The 18,197-nt window shown below is 40.0% G+C and overlaps 3 protein-coding genes across 4 annotated transcripts in view; 1 reads left to right on the top strand and 2 right to left on the bottom strand.

Annotated features, from left to right (window-relative positions):
• Positions 1-742: 742 nt before the first annotated feature.
• tlr9 (toll-like receptor 9) lies at positions 743-4,814 on the bottom strand. Its single transcript, XM_032521582.1, has 3 exons — positions 4,649-4,814; positions 1,435-4,407; positions 743-1,322 (listed from the first exon to the last, which is right to left on the bottom strand). Exons 1-3 carry the CDS (start codon positions 4,649-4,651, stop codon positions 1,116-1,118), a joined length of 3,183 nt encoding a protein of 1,060 aa, XP_032377473.1. The 5' UTR covers positions 4,652-4,814; the 3' UTR covers positions 743-1,115.
• A 502-nt stretch (positions 4,815-5,316) lies between these two features.
• Positions 5,317-15,537, bottom strand: apeh (acylaminoacyl-peptide hydrolase). Of its 2 annotated transcripts, XM_032520509.1 has the most exons (24): positions 15,521-15,537; positions 14,195-14,301; positions 13,602-13,731; positions 13,392-13,518; positions 13,197-13,284; positions 12,927-13,002; positions 12,756-12,847; positions 11,523-11,597; positions 11,291-11,428; positions 11,077-11,168; positions 10,933-10,973; positions 10,709-10,830; positions 10,290-10,350; positions 10,101-10,198; positions 9,881-9,932; positions 9,621-9,709; positions 9,375-9,513; positions 8,764-8,847; positions 7,964-8,044; positions 6,909-6,997; positions 6,511-6,701; positions 6,156-6,258; positions 5,954-6,060; positions 5,317-5,862 (listed from the first exon to the last, which is right to left on the bottom strand). In XM_032520509.1, exons 2-24 carry the CDS (start codon positions 14,204-14,206, stop codon positions 5,757-5,759), a joined length of 2,193 nt encoding a protein of 730 aa, XP_032376400.1. In that variant the 5' UTR covers positions 14,207-14,301; positions 15,521-15,537; the 3' UTR covers positions 5,317-5,756. The 2 variants fall into 2 exon arrangements, with proteins under 2 accessions (XP_032376400.1, XP_032376401.1); XM_032520510.1 differs by lacking the exon at positions 15,521-15,537 and having other exon boundaries at positions 14,195-14,316.
• Positions 14,966-18,197, top strand: part of capza1b (capping actin protein of muscle Z-line subunit alpha 1b) — a 7,060-nt gene continuing 3,828 nt past the window's right edge. The window contains exons 1-3 of the mRNA XM_032520512.1: positions 14,966-15,234; positions 17,826-17,889; positions 18,032-18,083. Of these exons, the coding sequence (XP_032376403.1) occupies positions 15,196-15,234; positions 17,826-17,889; positions 18,032-18,083 (155 nt within the window). The 5' untranslated portion in view covers positions 14,966-15,195. The remainder of the gene's footprint in view (positions 15,235-17,825; positions 17,890-18,031; positions 18,084-18,197) is intronic.

The following is an 18,197-nucleotide window of genomic DNA, read 5'->3' as shown; positions in this document are numbered from 1 at the left end:
ACTTCCTCTACATTAGAAACTATTTGCCTGCTGTCTCAGGACTCCTGTTGTATGGATTTGATTTTATTAAATCCTCAAGCTCACCACTGCTGCTGTCATTCTCTGATTCCTCTAACAACCTTGGGCAGGGCCCTCCACTGCTCTTTGAGGAGGTAACTATAGGGGTCTGCAGCTGCTCAGTTCAATTAATGTAACTTACCAGAAAATGAGAAAGAGTAACTATTTTGGTCAGAGGTTTCACTCTCAGAAAAGATGGGCCGTTTGTCAAATGGAATCCCCAGGCCACAAGACAAAAAGTGAAATAGTGATCCCAACCCAAAGGATTAAATACTGCAACAAGCAGTATTTGCAGTCTTGTTCTTGTACAAATGTCTTTTGTTAGTTTAAATGTTTTTGCATGCACATCTGTCACATATCTTTGAAGTTCTTCTACTGGTCACCAGCCTGCAGAACCTTTTAAGTAAAGCTTCCTTGTTTTTCAATAGGTGTAGCTAAACTACATAATTGATCTTTCCCAGGTTTTCCTCTTAAATGTATAAGAAATGGTGGATATCTGGTCTTACTTTGAACAGGTGCAGCAGATGCAGTTTTTGGTCACCTGAGACCTGTATCATCAGTTTCATTTCCTACCAACCTCTAACAAAGGAGAAGTGAAATTTTGGGAGTGGAGGCATTTGGTATACACGCGCATTACATTACTTCTTTGTAATACTTATGAAATCAAGCTACTGTACTCAAGTGAAATCAAGTCAAGTTTATTTAAAAAGTCCAATATAAGTGTCTCAATGTGTGTATACTGGACAATGTACAATGTTATCTATTAACATGTCCCTTCCTGGCTAATGCTATCTAAAGATAAGTATTGAAGAATCAAGGTAATATGTTAGATAAAACAACAGAACACAATCTTGAAAAGTTAAATATTTACAGTACATGGAAGGGTGATTACATTTAATCACAAAAGAAAGAGTTACATAATGAAAACAGTAACCAAGTACCATTGCATGTGACACAATTAAGGGGGAAGCTAGTTTGTCAAAATGAGGTAATGGGAAGATTCTTAACAACAAAGACTTCTTTCACCAAAGAGCTCTTTATCAGCAGTTGAAAGGAAATCATATAAAACTTTCACTCATGTTGTTGTCATAGAATTTGAGGTTATCGGAAGACAGTGCCATTCTCATTCTGTTCCAGAAAAGGGGTTGAACCCTTGGGTTTCTCGGCCAGGACAACACAGACTTTTTGCACAACCGTTTCCTCAGCTGAAGGTACTTCAGTTTGGGAAACATCTCATCCAAAAGCACCAGCACAGCTGAATCCACCTTAATTGGGTAAAGTCAGAGATCATTTTGTGTTGTGAAAACAACGATTCGGAGGGTATAAGATTCACACCCACAAAATGCTTATAAATAATAAAAAGTTAATTTTACCAACCTTCTCGTCCAGAAGCCGCTGCTGAACCATGAAGAAAGCCTGGCGGATCACACCGTTCACGGGCTCACCACTAGTGGCGCCACTAGACAGCACAAACACAGTCTTCATACTGCTGTGCACAGCATTATGTAGATTTTCAATACATGAAAGGCCAGGCATCCAGTCCCTCTCCTCCAAACAGAGACAAAACCTCCTGTGACCCGAGTTCTCCAGATTGACCATTAACTCCTTGTAGACCCAATCCCTCACAGCCTCGTTCATGGTGTCAAACACCACAAAAGCATCATAGTGATAATGTGAATCAGTACCAGCGAGCTGGGAGTAGCCCTTATGTCCTGCCCAAAGTACCTGTAAGCAATACCACAGATCCCAGCCATAGAGATGCTTCAGTAGGGGCAGAACAGTGAAAGTCACAGCCAGGAAAGAACAGACGAGGAAGGCCAAGCTACCGTATATGTCCTGGCAGGAACGCTGGTCCATAGACAGTACACTCACGCCCTGTTGGGACTCTGGGTAATCACAGTGTACTTGTGTGGTGAGATAGGGAATCTGTACCGGAGTAGAACGCAAGAAGTCTGCAAACCAAGATGTGTCACAGTCACATTTAAAGGGGTTGTTATGCAGGGTGAGTTTCTGAAGGGCACTTCCGTTTTTAAAGAGGACAGGGAGGAACTGATGGTTTAATGCTCTGATCTGATTGTGGCTGAGATACAGGTAGTGCAAAGAGTTCGCCATGCTGAAGAAATCCTCAGGAATAATACTAAGGCGATTGTGACTGAGGTCCAAGAAAGAAAAATTCTCTCCAAATTCTATGACTTTATTAGGCAAATAATAGAGAAAGTTTTGACTGAGGTCCAGGTGACATAAATTGCTGAGTGCTGAGATATTTTGCCATGGGAAATAGTTCAACAGATTGTTGCTGATGCTGAGGGTTTCCATGCTTTCTGGGAGGTTACACAGCAATTCTGGTTTGATTGATTTCAGATCATTGTTAGAGATGTCAAGGTAGGTGAGGTTTGTCAGGTTTTGGAAGAAATTGGTGTACTTGTTGTTATCAGACTCCCACATAATGTCCAGGTGATTTCCATAGAAGTAAAGGTACTTTAAAGAGCTGCTGATCAGCCTTTCATCTATTCTCATCCCGATGCCATTGTTTGCCAGACTTAGAACTTCCAAGCTTGTCAAATTTTGAAGGAACTCAAAACGATGACCCATGCCCTTCATTTTGAAGTGAAATTCATTGTTACTGACATCCAACACCTTGAGAGTGGTATTAAGCTCACTGAAAGCGCCTCCATAATAAAAATCAAGTCTGTTGTATGACATATTAAGAAAAACTAATTTTTTCATGCCATCAAACAGGCCACTCTTCAATGCCTGGCTCATGTAATTGAAGGAAAGGTCTAAACAAACAGCATTCTCCATGCCTACAAACACTTCTTTGGTGAGAGACAGAATGTCATTTTGAGACAGGTCAAACGTCAGTTTACCGCGGCAGAAATCATTTTTGAAATCAAATAGTGATTTAAATTGTGGCACATTGTCCTCCACCATGTCCAGCCTGTTTGTTTGGCTGGATTCCCACATGTCACTTCCAGATGCGGCTTTTCGGTCCATTAGCATAAGTAGTGGGTTAGGAAAATTTTGTGTGTACAAGTTCTGGTTCTGATGGCTTTCCTGTGGCACAATCTCAGATGACAGACACGAACAGTGTGGAAGGAAATTAAGCATGTTTTGGGAAAGGTCAATATCGATGAGAAACGGTAACTGTTTCAGAGTTGTCGAATTAAAAGTATTGATGAAGTTCATTCTCAGTTCTAGTTTTATTAGATTTTGAAGTTTGGACACAACATTAAGGCTTTTGTTTGAAAACTTGTGGAAGAAGTTACCACTGAGAAGAAGATAATGTAGACGAGACATTTTGCCAATATATGGGGAGAGGATCAGATAAGGAAATGTCTTCAGTGGTTCATAGTTATAGATAAGGCTAATCCAAGTGAGGCCCTCCAGCTCTGCAAAGAAGGTGCCATTACGTATAGCATATGCCAGGAGATTGTCAGAGAGGTCCAACCTCTTTAAATTCTTCAAAGGTCGGAAAAGTCCCTCTGGAAATGTCTTTAGAGAGTTTCCCCTCAGGCTTAAGTAGTCGATGGAGCTGTTCTCGGCATAGAATGAGTTGGGATGTAGGTGTAGAGGGAGATTGTGTGGGCAAGGAAAGCAGGGCCTGGCTGCATGGTCACAGCGCTGGCAATTCCACTCCAAATTCAAAGACTTGAGGAGAGTCAGGTTGGCAAATGCTCCTGCTAAGACCTCTGTGATTGTATTCTCTCTTAAATCCAAACTCTCCAGTGAGGGTGGCAATCCTTTAGGGATAGCTGTGAAATTATTATACCCTAAGGTAAGGTTTTTGAGTTCAGAGAGTTCTCTGAAAACACTCTCGTTGATGTAAAAGGAATGGCTGCAAGGGTTTGCATAAAAGCAGTTCTTGCTGAGGTAGAGTTCTTTGAGATGTGGTGTGTTTAAAGGTTCTGCAATGTTGAAGATGCAATTGTTCTGTAGATCAAGAACTGTCAGATTTTTAGGTAACCGAGGAATAGAGGTGAGGCTGTTTCCTGACAGATATAAAAATGTAAGCTTCGATAGGCTCTTGAAGGCATCATTGTGGATCTTCATTTTGCATGAGCGGTCCTCTAAAGCTCTCAGGCTACCCGGTAGACAATTCCCCATTATTTTTAGAGTGAGAAGGTTTGGGACACCTAAGAAAGCATGCTCCCCCACATGCTGTATCTTAGTCCGACTTAAATTGATTGACACTACAGTGGTAGACTTGATGAATAGGACATGCTTGAGTGGTCGGTTTTGGCAGTCTACTGTGGTGGTATTCACATCAGTGTCACATGGGAAGAAGATGGTATTTATGGTCCTGACTAATGGAAGAAGCTGACAAAGGATGAGGATAGTTTTCAACATAGCCTGGAAAAAAAGTAAACTTAATCTCAGTCAGTGCTTCAGAAGATGCAATCTGAGTAGACAATTTCATTTTACTAAAAATATCACCATATACACCTTACTGTTAAAGCCCTTTGGCTTTTTCAAGCATTTCATATCAGCAATTTTAGTCCATATAATGTAACAATTGTGTGACACATAGATACATCATCACAGTGAAATGTAGTCCATTATTGATGGTAGAAATAAATATTTTCTTACTCACCATGATGGGTATAGCATGTATCGTAACACTCACATCAGGAGCCAGATGAAACCCTCTTTAATCCAGTTGGGGAGAGGAAATATTAAAAACAGTACCTACAGGTTGCTGCAGTGACAAGAAAGTGATTCCATGTACAGTATACAGAAGTGAAAGCATGTGGTCATATTTATATAAATATATGCGTATATATGACAGCACTATGCAAATCATGTGACCTAAGTCAAATTTGTGAAGAGCATCAGATACAGAGATCACTCAAGTGATTACAAAAATATAGATTTCTTGTTTTAATCACTTGAGTGACCGTATCTTAGGACAACCACTTCAGTTTCTGAAGAGTCACAATGTTACAGTGCTTTCCTTTTCTGAGTGTAGAGAACAAAAGAAAAGACGGAGAGAACGGTTTTTTTTTTTCCTCTTTTTGGTCGACAAAGTTGGACAACAAATATACCACTTTCTCACCTGCGTTGACAATTCTTTTCAACCTGAAAACCCTTAGGGATTACAGCAAGAAACCATTTGTGAGCCTGAAATGTTCCGTTGTAGGAAATGTGTACAATGTATTGAGTATTATATACTGTAAATGTAAAACTGCACCCCATGCCAGCCTGAGAACTTTGAGCCCTGGAACCTGTCATGTATCCAAAAGAATCATCCCACACTGGCTGTATTTTTAGAATCACTTTATTAAGTGCACTATGTCATGAAATCAAAAGTAAAAGTGAGCAAAGATTGATCATAAAATTATTTTCCTTTGTTAATATAACCTCAAACACAACACCGAAAAGCCCTTTTTTCTGCGTCTACGTAGAGACCGCAAAAGAAAAACTATCAAAAAAATGTGTTTCTGAATAATCAAAACTGTGTTAAAATATTTCCCCCATACACTTATTAGAAGTAATTGTGCAAATCACCATAGCCACAGATAGACAGTTATACAAAGTGTGTTCTGGCTGGAGAGCACTTTTAATGCTGTGGCTTTGGATTGAACCTCACACCGTCCTGGAAACGGGAGCAGATCATCCTTTACACACAATAGTATCCTGCTCTCTTTTCCTGGCAGCAACAAGAGCATTGGCACACCACCATGTATCTATTTGATATAGCATCACTGACACAAGTGTTGAATTATCCACAGAGCGATGTTCATAAAGCCATCGGACTCAGCATCCACCTTGGAGAGAGAGTGATTGTTCCCTGGGTACCACAGCAACCTAAACAACACACACACGAACAATAAAGCCCGGTTATACAGTGCATATCGGACATTACCAACAAAACATGTTGCTCAGACAAGCTGCTTACCGGACTGGAATCTGTTTTGCTTTCAGAGCTCTGTAATATTCCATTCCTTGCTTGTTAGGTACACGCTTGTCGTCTTCCCCTATGGTAAGCAATACTGGAGTCTGTACCTGGATGAGAGATCATCTTAGGTTACTACATTGTGTAACAACACCATTGAAGTCACATGCACATATTCAAGAGACATACACAGAAATACTCATACTTGCGAGACATGTTTAATGGGGGACTTTTCCAGCATCTGTTCCCAAACAGCAGGGTCAGGTAGACAGTCTGTACTGTAGTCATAGCCAGCCTCAACCATACACCTGCAAAATGTCATAGTCAAACATCAACAATTAGAAAAACATATTTTTTCTGCAGTGTTGGTGTGCATTATTGAACACATCCTTCCCAGTCAGTGAGTCAGACACATGCCCTTTACCCCGCTCACAGCTGTCAGAGTGGAATGTCGGGGGTACACATGATACAAAACAACAAAGTTGTGCACAACTGACACAGTCACAAACTGAGTAAACACATGTAGGCAAAAGTGCAGGTATGTGGATGCCAAGATATACCAGTCTGGGATGTCTGTGCTGCCAATCATAGAGGCCAAATTGGTGACTGGATTGCGAGCCACACAGGCCTTGTAGAACCCTGGGTACTGGCCAATCAGGTGACAGGCCAGGAAACCACCATGAGAGCCCCCAGAAACCGCCACTTTGTGCATGTCGAACCTGTCACCTTTCAGAACACTTTCAACAGCAAACTAGTAGTGAGAAAAACATGGGGAAAATGTAAAAGAACATTTGTGGTGGAGAAGTAAGGAAGACATGGATATCTGAAGATAAATATAACTACAGCCGTTTTGAGCCATAATTTAAACAGTAACTATGGCAAGTAACCGCAACCTAATATTGAAACCAATTAAAATCAATAGTATAAACAGTGCAAATGCTATTTGTTTTATTCTTACTTGAACATCTTTGACGTCCTGGGTGCCAACATTGCCAGGCAAAGAGAGGATATTGTCCTGGCCGTACCCAATAGAGCCACGATAGTTCACTAAAAATAAGGATAAAAGTGTGCCAGTCAAGCTCTTTGTGGTCTTATTGACTACACCTTGAGCATGTTCCAAGAGACTCTGGATATACTGAGCAACTACAACTTCAAGTTTAAGTTCCATTTTATTTAACAAACGTATATATTATATATTAATTTTATGAGATGGAAGTAAGAATGTGTAGCAATTTATCCTTAAAAAAGGAAATTTAGTGTGCAGCAGCATATCTAAAAAAAAACACATACAAAGAAAAGAAAGCACCACCAGATGCTAACAACATTGTAAACACAACACAGGACACACCTCAACACATCAATGGAGACACTCCTTCCAAAACCAATGACAGAATCCAATCGGACAGTCCACAGGTCATTATGTCATAATGAACAATGACAGGAATAAAAAAAAAAAAAACTACCCCAATTAATCAAACTAAAGAAAAAAACATGAAAACAAAAAACGTAAACTGTAGGTAATTTCTTTCTATGAATTCATGTTCCAGTTAATGACATAGATGGAACTGCACATAATACAGGCCATGGAACAGCAAATCTGGCCTCACAATTTATGACAACTAAGCTTAAGTTTTCAAGCAGACACACTTCTCAATAGTCCATTGGCTAGAATAGTTTTGCACTGTAAGTAATTTATCTCTGGTAAATGTAGCAGGCAACACAAAGTTAAGATGGGCTATGCCTGTCAAGTACATGTGAACTCTTATATCGTTCACAAGATAGCAAAAAATATGTAGGTCTTGAAGTGGCTAAGGAAATGTACAACTACTTTTTCTGGTCTAAAAAAGCTTAGCAAAGTAACCAATACCAAAGTATATGTGTCTCTTCTGTCTTCTGAAAATGCATGTGAACTTTTCTCCCATTTTACAAATAGATTACATAAACATCAGTGGATGATCAACCTCTGAGCAGGTGTCACACATAAACAAAACTTCAAGTAATTAATGAACATACCTAGTAATATAGCAAAGCCCATCCTGCACAGCACAGACGAGGACAAAAGCCAGTCAGCTACAATCACTGAGTGAGGACCCCCTAATGAAAGGAACACGTTTTGTAAAATACAGACTGACAGTTAAAACTACCGGTGTCTGTATGTGCTCAGTCCTGTGAGGCGTTAATGCCACAAATAATACTGCATGTAGAATCAAAACATGTGGAACATCTCAGGACTGTTATTCAAACACCAATCTTAATTTTAAGAGTAAGATTAAAGATATATTTTGCTGATTTGATTGATTCTGACCAGCTCTGTGTCACAGTAGTGTGGGCAGTGTGTTTAGAATTGGTGGGTGAATTCCTTCCATGACGTCAGTGCAGAGATTTCGGAGCAACGTTTGTCTACTGAAATCCACTGGATGATGCAAAACACAGCATTCTCAGCAGTCCTCCATGACGCGTTTCACATCATCCGGTGGATTTCAGCGAACAAAGGCTGCTCCGAGCTGGCACACACCGTTCACACTGCCCACACAAAAATGACACAGCGCTGGATGGAAATCAGCAAAGTACCTCATAACAGGAACCACCGTTGGCATTGCCAATCTTATCCGTAGCAGTAGCTTTAGGCAGGATCTATAGCACTTTTTTATTACTTCTGAATGTAAGCATATTGTACATCAATATAAAACATTTATTTAAATAAATTTTTTACTGCATTAAGTCAATATTGTAGAACAATTCACAATTATGCAACACTACCTAACTGTTCTGTTTTGTTTGCACTCTACAGAACCATAAAGAGAGTAACCAACCATGGGGAGTGACAATAAGAGGCAGCTTCACTCCATCCTTTATCTCCTTTGGTTTGACCAGCAAAGCTTCAAAATCGAGGCCGGCTGGAATATAGAAAAATGAGTTAGTCCCATTGAGATTACTTAGGCTGTTCTTTATGTCTCCTACAGACAGCAAAATATTTTCCAGCCTCCATAAACTTGGGGACACAAGTATTCTTTTTTGACTTAAAATAAACCAGTCACTTCAGGAGCTTGCTCTTGCAAAGTCCTTTACTCCATCTCCTGTAAAAAGAACTATCTGTCACTGTATCATAATAATTACTACCTCAGAACTTAAAATAAACATAATAGTTTCAAGTAAAATTATAGAGACAAAAAATGTTTTCCAGCTATACACTATGTTTACATGCATGCACACAAATAATGTGATGTAAAAACAAAACTGCAACCATTAGTAGGCCTATGTGCTTGTTATTATCAATTTAGACAACGTAATTATATTTTCATGTATCATGATATCTCGATATATGATTTCATCATGACACAATTCCACTGACAGACAATGAATAATCATATTGAATTATCGCCTAGTTCTAGATACTACTCCAACAAAATATGTTCATTCTTACGGTATTGACTGTTGTCTTGCTCTGGTGGAGGGGTGAAAGTCAAGATCTGCCAATCAATGTCTGGCAACGTCTGAGAGTCTTCCAAAGTAACCCAGACCACTTCCTCCTGAGAATCCCTGGCTGGAAGGAATCCCAGCCTCTGGACAAAGAAATTAAGTGACATAGACATAAATTCCATCCATGAACCATCATATTTAGTATTTACTCTGTATCACAATGTGAACACTTAAAGACCACTGATCATACCAGACTTGGAGGGCAGTTTGGAGAGGAGCAGCTGACAACCATCAAGTCTCTCTCTATGTTCAGCAGACACCAGCTACCAACATCAGACTCTACAGACAAACAAAAAACATCATTAGACGCAGGTTGAAATAAACTTGTTCAAGCGCTCCCAGAACACTGGTAGGGTATGCAAATGACCTGTTGGAGACTGTCAACACCAAACATCAGGAAACGAGACAGTCTAGCCCTGAGCGTGAGCTGATAAGTGTCTAGTCACTCACTTGAAGTCAGAGAGGTGATGCTCCCTGTGCTCGTATCCACCATCAACAGATCCTAAAAGAGAGACAACAGCAACCTTTATACAGGTAAACAATAACTACAATATAATCAGTCTAAATATGCTTATATGTGGGAAAATATAGATTCATAAGAAAACATATCAAGCCTTTATTGTCTCTTTTTTGCCACAATAACAAGACATTTCATAGGAGTTGACTATACCTTGCGGCTGCGCTGAGGGCAAGAAACAATAATCCGCTGACTATCAGCTGACCAGCACTGAGGGGACAACTGAGAGCTGTAGATACCAGTAAAGCCATCTGTAAAGCCCCACCAACACACACAGACACAACTATGTTTAATCTTTAATTTTAAAAAACTGCAATCATGTGAACACCAAGTATTCCTTACCCTCTCTAGGTCTCTTCACCACATCCACCACCACTGAGGTCTTCTTAGTATACCAGTCATACTAGAAATAGAATATGCAAGTAAAGAAGAAAGCATATGAAAACAAATCAATTAACTCATGAATGTATGTATGCTACAATTCTTTAGGTCTACACAACAGAAAACAACAGATTCTGCATTTGAAGAAACATCCATTCTTACCTATTCTTTTCAGTGAGTACAGTTCCCTTTGCAAATGTGTTAAACAGCTATTTTGTATATGTGAGTTTCTGTACTGTTTATTTAACTGTTACTGTAACTGTTTATTTCTTATTTTCACGCACCAACCACCAAGGCAAATCCCTTAATTGGCAATAAATTCTTCTCTGATTCTGAAAGGAAATGAAATGTGTCAGAAAAGAAAGTCCATCTGGTCTTACCATACAGACCCTGCTGCACTGCATATGTGGTCCATAGACGGAACATTCCAGGTAGACAATCCGACACTGGTCTGGGCTCAGCCTTGGAGAGCACACTGCACTGATGCCTGATGTCAGCTGCTCTGAGGGACAGAACAATTAAAAGGCACATGAACATATGCAGCCACACCTGTTTAAAATAATATATAAATATAAATAGCAGAAGAAGACAAGACTTCACTTACCACATTTCCCACCAGTTAGATCCACATAGAACAAAGATGATCTGAGAGAGAAAAGGGAGACATGAATCATTTGCAAAATTAGCCTTTAAACCTTACTGGGGCCAGTTGTAATTCTTCTCTTTGATCAGTTTGAACAGTAATCACCTCCTGTTGGGGCAGTACTTGAGGCCAAGTCTGAAAGGCTCATGCCACCAGCCTACAAAAACCACACCTGTGTCACCTGGAGCCCAAAATGCCTGCAGAGACAGAGAAAACATACCAAAAAGACAAAGAGAGAGCAACAGCTGAAGTAAGAGGGTATGTGCACAATAGAAGTGCCCAAAAAAACTTGCATCACTGCACTAACTGCTGTATCAACCTGTCCAGGTGAGATATTTTCGGGGACACCCTCCAACACTGAGACGTTGTCACCCTCGATGTCCAAAACACAAAGCACAGGGCAGCTCTTACTAACCAGAGCCTCTCCCCAGTCCTCATGAAAGACAAACTGCTCCCCCTGCAGGGATAAAAAAATTAAAATAAAACTTTAGCTAGAGTGGAATCCAACCTAAGAATGTTGAATGTGTTTCAAAAGTATTATCTGCATTCACTTTCACAGCCTCCTTTTTCTCCACTCTCATGGTCTCCTCTTCGTCCCCGATGGAAGACAACTCTGGTGAATCAGTCTACAAACAGATAACAAAAAATAGAACAAGTTATTACCTACTAGTCTGAGCTATTTATTACACCAATCCTTTCCAATCAACACTAACTAGCACATGGGTGGGAAAACGTGCTTCACTACTCTGATGGCCACACTCCAATCAGTGGTGAAGGTGTTTTGCTTTTGAAAGGCGAAGGAAAATACCGGATGTGCATTCAAAATGAAACTATTTGCAGAATGCCCCAGTTTGCAATGTTTTTATGATTGATTGATAAGCCCAATATAAATAGTGTGCAACAACCTTTGAGATATATTTGACCTGGTTGGATGAGTGTGTACCTAGTCAACTAGAGCAGTAGCGGTAGTGTGCACATCCCCACTGGTGAGGTGCAGGGCAAACAGGAGCCGGATACAACTTAAAAGAATGAAGTGCCCGCACTCTGCTAATTCTCCCATACGTTCATTGAGCTGCAACGTTTCGACCTTGCTGGGTCTTCCTCAGGCAAGGAGCCGCATTCTTTGATGTGTATCTACTCTAGGGAGGTGATTGCGCAGTGGATCTGACACGTGCCTTTGGTGAGGGAGATCTGGGTTCAATTCCCACTGTGATACATCAAGCAATGTGTCCCTGAGCAAGACACTCAACCCATAGTTTCTCTACAGGTGTGTGACCTCTGATATGTAGCAAATTGTAAGTTGCTTTGGATTAAAGCGTCAGCTAAATTAAATGTAATGTAACGTATTCAAACCATGGTTTGACACCAAGGTAATTTTGCAGAATTCAGCGTGTATTTAAAGCTTTCTTATCAATTTTAAACAATTCCTTACAGAGAACCACAGAATTGCTGGCAACTTGTACCAGCACCACACAACAAGGCAATTATTACACCATGTAGCTTCTTTTTTGTTCTTGTGCAAATGGAGGGTCTAATGATAAAGGGAGTTCTATGCTGTAGAGATTGTAAAGCCCCTTAAGGCAAATTTGTGATATTGGGCTATATAGATAAAATTGACTTGAATTACAGTTTGCTATGTTCTGGGTGGTATTGAACACAATCCCAGAATGACCTCAAGCAGAATCCACATGCTTAAATGTAATGCTATAGAGAGTAGTGCAGCACTTTTCTGCCTTTTGTGATTTGGTGCAGATTTACCCTCAAATACAGTTTTGCTGACAAACCTGGAAGAAGGATTCTGCCTTAGGTCTCTTTCTTTCTGCCACATACAAGAGATGAGTCTCAGAGTGGGACCAGATCAAGCAGCCAAATTGCTCTAAGGATACAAAATACAATTTGATTAATAGCTGGAAAAAAACACAAAAATAATCAGATTTTAAGTGCAGATGACTCACCATCTTCATAGACTTTGCCATGTTTCTTTAAGGCTGTTAGATTGATGCTCTTCCCCTTTATATTTTTACACCAGATCTGAAGGGTCACAAAGAGGTCAAAGATTGCGGTGTCAAAATCCAAAGTCACATCAGGTTTTAAACAAAGGCTACAGGTGGAAAATGTAGCAGAAGAGAGATACAAATGAGTGGTCAATTAAAAAGTCACGTTTTGGTAGGGTGGGTCAGAGACTCAATGCTGAGTCTGAGCCAGACAGACAGACAGCCACACACCTCCAGAAATTGTTTGTCCTCTCCTTTGACCGTGCACTCTCTGACAACAGCCTTCATTTCACCTGAGGGCGAATCCTTACTCAGCACCCTGATAGGACAAAGACATTGATGAGACAATGTTCCGTTTGCTCAGGGTTAGGTCAATGATAACGTCTTCAACCCCACTCAATATAAAATTACAACATGTTTACATACTCTCCTTTGATCTCAGTGCAGTTTCCTGAGGCTCCTGAGTAGACCACAGACTTGTCATCGTGAAATACAATGTACTGCCGGCAAAACTTGACATTCTCATTCCTGTCCAGATCCCGCTGGCTCCATTCTGCAGAAGATCCACAAAATTCCATTAATATCATTGAACATACATAGAGCCGATATTCTTAGTATAGCACAGACTGAGTCTACCTGTGTAAATGTTGCTGTATTTGCCCCCATACTGAGAGGTGACGACAGGTCCCACATCTGCTCTGCTCAGAGAAGGGAAGAGGCTGAGTTCCCTGTAGAGCCTGGCGATTTCCTCAGGGTTGGTCATCATCTGACAAAACGTAGCAGAAGTACTCACACTACGTCTCAATGACACAAACTGTCCAACAGCGAACAATGCCCTATTCATGTCCTAGTGAGGAAGCTAGCCTGTCATACACAAGTTTGTGCAACGTTAGCTAGTTAACACAGTTTACTACCAAAAACAGGTGCCAGTTATTAAACATTAGCCTAAACCGTTGTGCAAACCAATCTAGCGATTGGCGCAAAGCAACCAAGTAACAAGCTTGTTTGTTTTTAGCAGTGGTTGGCGGATTTAATTCGACCAGGAACTTCCTGTAGTTGCTGACGCAGAGTGTCAGTTTGCTAGCTTGATTTGAAAACTAGCTAACGTTTATTGACTAATTACCAAAAGTAATGATATCGTAATTAACGTTAGCACATATATAAGGTTTATTTTGGAAGGAACATTATTCATTCAGAAGCAAAAAATAAGTAGTTAAGTCTAAACATACCTGTGACTTCATGATAGGGCCGATGTGTGTCGCTAGTCTGCAATTGTCAAGCAGTGTCCCACGGTCGAAACCAAACTAGACGTAACGTTACGTCCTGTTGGAGCTTCCTGTTGCAAATTAAAAAATAAAACAAGATCCCCCATAAGCAGTTCGCGAATGAACCAAAACCCCGTAATTTAGGAATGAATAACGATGAACAATAACATAATAAATAACATACAACAATCTACAACATGTACCAGATGACTTGGAACGTTTTCCACTAAATAGAGCAGTTTATTTATAGCAGTAAAACATGTGCGTATGCGTTTATTTTGTAGGCACATCACCTTTGGAACACCCAACAGGAAGCAGAAGAATTTAATTTTTTTATAACGCAATAGTGATACAAACAATCAAGGCACCATGTGTTAGTTAGTTAGTTAGTAAGTAGACTGTATATTATTAGTTATTATTATTATTAGTGGTTAGTACATTCGTCCAAAAACGTGTTTACAACTTTGATGTAGAAGACAAATAAAATAAAAGTTTGTGCTCTTAACGCCCTCTTGTGTTGTAAACCCTAGTTTTTAGATTGTGCTCATGCAAAAGTCTTGATTTTCAAAAAAGACATTGTTAATAAGTTAATATTAAATGATCAAAATCATCTTCATCTTCACCATCTCCAGAACAGGAGTGAGGAAGAAAATCTGACATATTGGACACTGTAAGGGTTCGCTAACTCCAGAAGATGGCAGTAGTGCAACATTAAGGTTGCAACCTGCTGTTGAACCCCAAAAAGGAAGAAGAAGTTAATGTTTTTTTCGTCGATGTATTAAAAGGTTCATTTAGTTTGTGACATTCTCTGTCGAGGCACAATAATAGTAATACAAACATTTTACTAAACATATTTTGAAATACTTTATGGCTACTAATAGTCATTCAATTTCTTATACGTGAACGACAACCACCGCACTGCTTCTGTCAGTCAGCTGGGGTAGGTGGGGTCACAAAGAGCCAAGATGGCTGACTTTGAGGAGCCGCTGTCAGATGAAGAGAAGGTTTGAAGACTATTTTATTCTTTCTAAACGCTGTTTTCTCTTAGTAGAAGAGATACCCACGTTAAATGTTCACCTGAATTAACGGTTAAGTTTTGGAAAGAGTTGCAGTTTTTGGTCACGTATCGACATAATAAACTAGCTAGAGTTTCTAAGCTACCGCTAGCTTACTAGCCAATGCTAGTTAAAGAGAATAACGTTAGATGGCTAGCGGCGAAATCGAAGGCTGGTAGAGGGGTTTACCCGCTGGACACTTGTACTGAAAACTTTTTAGCGGTTGTAACGTTACCTAGATTATTGGAAATAGAAGTTTCGACGCCCATTTCCAAACGCGCGTTGCAATGTCCCAGTCTGCAATGATACGTGCTTCTGGTGTAATGTCAGCTAACATTAGTGGCTAACGTTACTTTGGATTTCTGGGTCAAACCGATTCAGTTGCAGCTCAAATACTTGTTCAGGATATGGTTGCCTACAGTTGGAGCCTGATATTGAGTGGCAGCTGGACACATTAACCAGTTAGAGGCAAAGGTCTTATTATGAATGACAGACTTTGAAACGAGCTAGAAAAGAGAGTGCGACATACACTTGATAACATCTAGAGATATTTAAGATTGAAGGTATTGGCGGAAAATTGAGTTACAGATGATGGCATGATTTTATAGCGACATGAAACAAGACAAGTTTTTAATGCAGTGTCCATTTGGTATTCATGTTCCTGCATTCCCCTCCAAATTACAAAAGCTCAAATTAAAATATCTAAATTTACTGCTATTTTTGTAATTCAGTGTGCCGATGTGCTGCATAAGCAGCAATCGGCACAATGATTATTATTGCCCATACTTATTATTATTATTATTCTTCATCTTCCGCCAAATTTCGTCCCGCTACTAGTCCCAAAGCGTTGCCAACACGCGCAACACATTACACCGACCTGTGGGTATTGATTGGGAATGGTGTGCTATGTAGTTTCAACCAGATTTGCCGCGTGGTTTTACCGAAATCGGCAAAAATACGGCAAAAATCTCTCATTGACTTGAATGGGAAATGTTCGGGAAATCTCTCAACATCGCTCAAAACCCCCCCTCTTTGGGACCATGCTGCGTCGCCATACTTTAACGTAGAAATGTGATTAAAAATTTAAACCGAAGACAAGACTTTGGTGTTTATTGGGCTGAATGGGCGTTCAGATATCAAGCACGGTTTCTCCCAAATCCCAGTTTACGTTTCGGCCCGTTTTTAGACCGTCTCAGATTTGCCAATGTGTGTGTATGTGGCGGAATGTTCAGAGCTAGAGTGGGAGACAGAGTGAGGGGCTACGGTACGGATATCTGGAAGTTTCCCGAACAAATTGCTCTCTCTCCTCCAGTTTTAACTCTTCAGACTTCATTATTGTTCAGAATGTAGGGAATCTTGTTCCGGTCGCAGACATGTAACTATGGAGACTATCGGACTTAAATTGTTGGCTGTGATCTACCAACTGTCGACAGAGACCATGAAAAAACCATGCAATGAGTCCAATTCAATGATTTTTTTTCCCCAAACAAATTGCTCTGTCTCCCCAAGTTTTAATTCTTTAGACATCCTAGTTGGTCAAAATGTAGGGAATCTTGTGCCGATCGCAGACATGTAACTATGGAGTCTATCGGAGTAATACTTTTCGCGCTAGGCTCACCAACTGCAGACAGACAACATTGTAAAAAAAATCTGGCTCCCTCTCTGACGAAATCACCATAGCAACAGATTCTGATACTGAGAGGACAGAGGGAGGGGCTGCAGGACGATGCTCTGAAACAAACAAATGTCTCTCTCTCCTCCAGTTTTAACTCTTTAGACATCATAGTTGGTCAAAATGTAGGAAATCTTGTTCAGGTCGCAGACATGTAACTATGGAGTCTATCAGACTTAACGTGTTCACGCTAGGGAACCAACTGCCAATACAACACATTGAAAACGGCTCAGACACACACACCCCTATCATGACCCTGTTCCCTGGCGGCCATGTTGACCAACTGACTCCTAACTGATGTTTCCAATGTGTGTGTGTGTGTGGATGGGCCCCAATAGCAGGCACACTGATAAAATTTCTGCGGAATTTTCTAGTTGTTTATTGACATTCTCCTTTGTTTTTAGTTGAGATGCTATAGTCATTCCTAGTTTAAGCATAACAGATTGAAGGTGGCTTCATCATAGGAAAAGGGCAGAGGAGCTGATGGAAGTAAGAATGTGGGCCTTATTGTGTAATTTAATCCTGTGACTGTCTTCTGTATTGTGTGTATTTAATGATTGTCAAATGAATCAAATCAAACCGCTATCATTGGAAAACTGAAAACGCATTTTAGTATCAGTTATGTCAATAGGAGTAGGCTACAACTGAATGCCAAAATACTAACAAAGAATGTAGCACATTTGTTACAACTTTTTTGATTGTAGACTTTTGGAGTTAAGTGCAGATTTGTTTTGCTTATTGAGGAGTGAGACCCCTGGTAATTATAGGTCACATAGTAGTTTTTGGTGTCTCTTTGTACTAATTGTACGGCAAGTCATATTATCATGATAGCTGAATTAATTGGTAGCATTTAATTTTGCTTCCATAGGTCCGCATAGCGGCCAACTTTGTCACTCATGCACCCCCGGGAGAGTTCAATGAGGTCTTCAATGGTAAGAAATAGCTGATTGTGACAATATGTTTATGGTTATAATACTGTTTTAAGTATAATATATTATAATTCACCTCTAATATATATATTTTTGTTTTGTCCTATAAGATAATGCACAAATTGTTTTTTTTATGTCTTGCTAGATGTACGACTTCTTCTTAACAATGACAACCTCCTCAGGGAGGGGGCATCACAGTAAGTAACACTCAATTAAGACAAATGTCAGAAATTCAGAGACATATAATTTACACAGTTCAAAACACTTCAGCCTCCATAGTGTATAGAATATATATATATATATATATATAT

Source organism: Etheostoma spectabile, chromosome 7 (assembly GCF_008692095.1).
Source record: "Etheostoma spectabile isolate EspeVRDwgs_2016 chromosome 7, UIUC_Espe_1.0, whole genome shotgun sequence".
NCBI classification, from domain to species: Eukaryota; Metazoa; Chordata; class Actinopteri; order Perciformes; family Percidae; genus Etheostoma; species Etheostoma spectabile.
Note: the sequence above shows the minus strand (reverse complement) of the source record. Positions and strands in the feature narration are given on the sequence as shown.

Bases quoted from the DNA above. Each gene is read 5' to 3' on its own strand.
- tlr9 (XM_032521582.1), bottom strand. The intron at 1,323-1,434 runs GTTGGTAAAATT...TACCCAATTAAG, and splicing joins AGCGGCTTCTGGACGAGAAG to GTGGATTCAGCTGTGCTGGT.
- apeh (XM_032520509.1), bottom strand. The intron at 9,933-10,100 runs GTATAGTCAACT...TCTCTCTTTTAG, and splicing joins GCCCTCAGCGCAGCCGCAAG to GATCTGTTGATGGTGGATAC. The intron at 8,045-8,763 runs GTTGGTTACTCT...TCCTTTCATTAG, and splicing joins TCTTATTGTCACTCCCCATG to GGGGTCCTCACTCAGTGATT.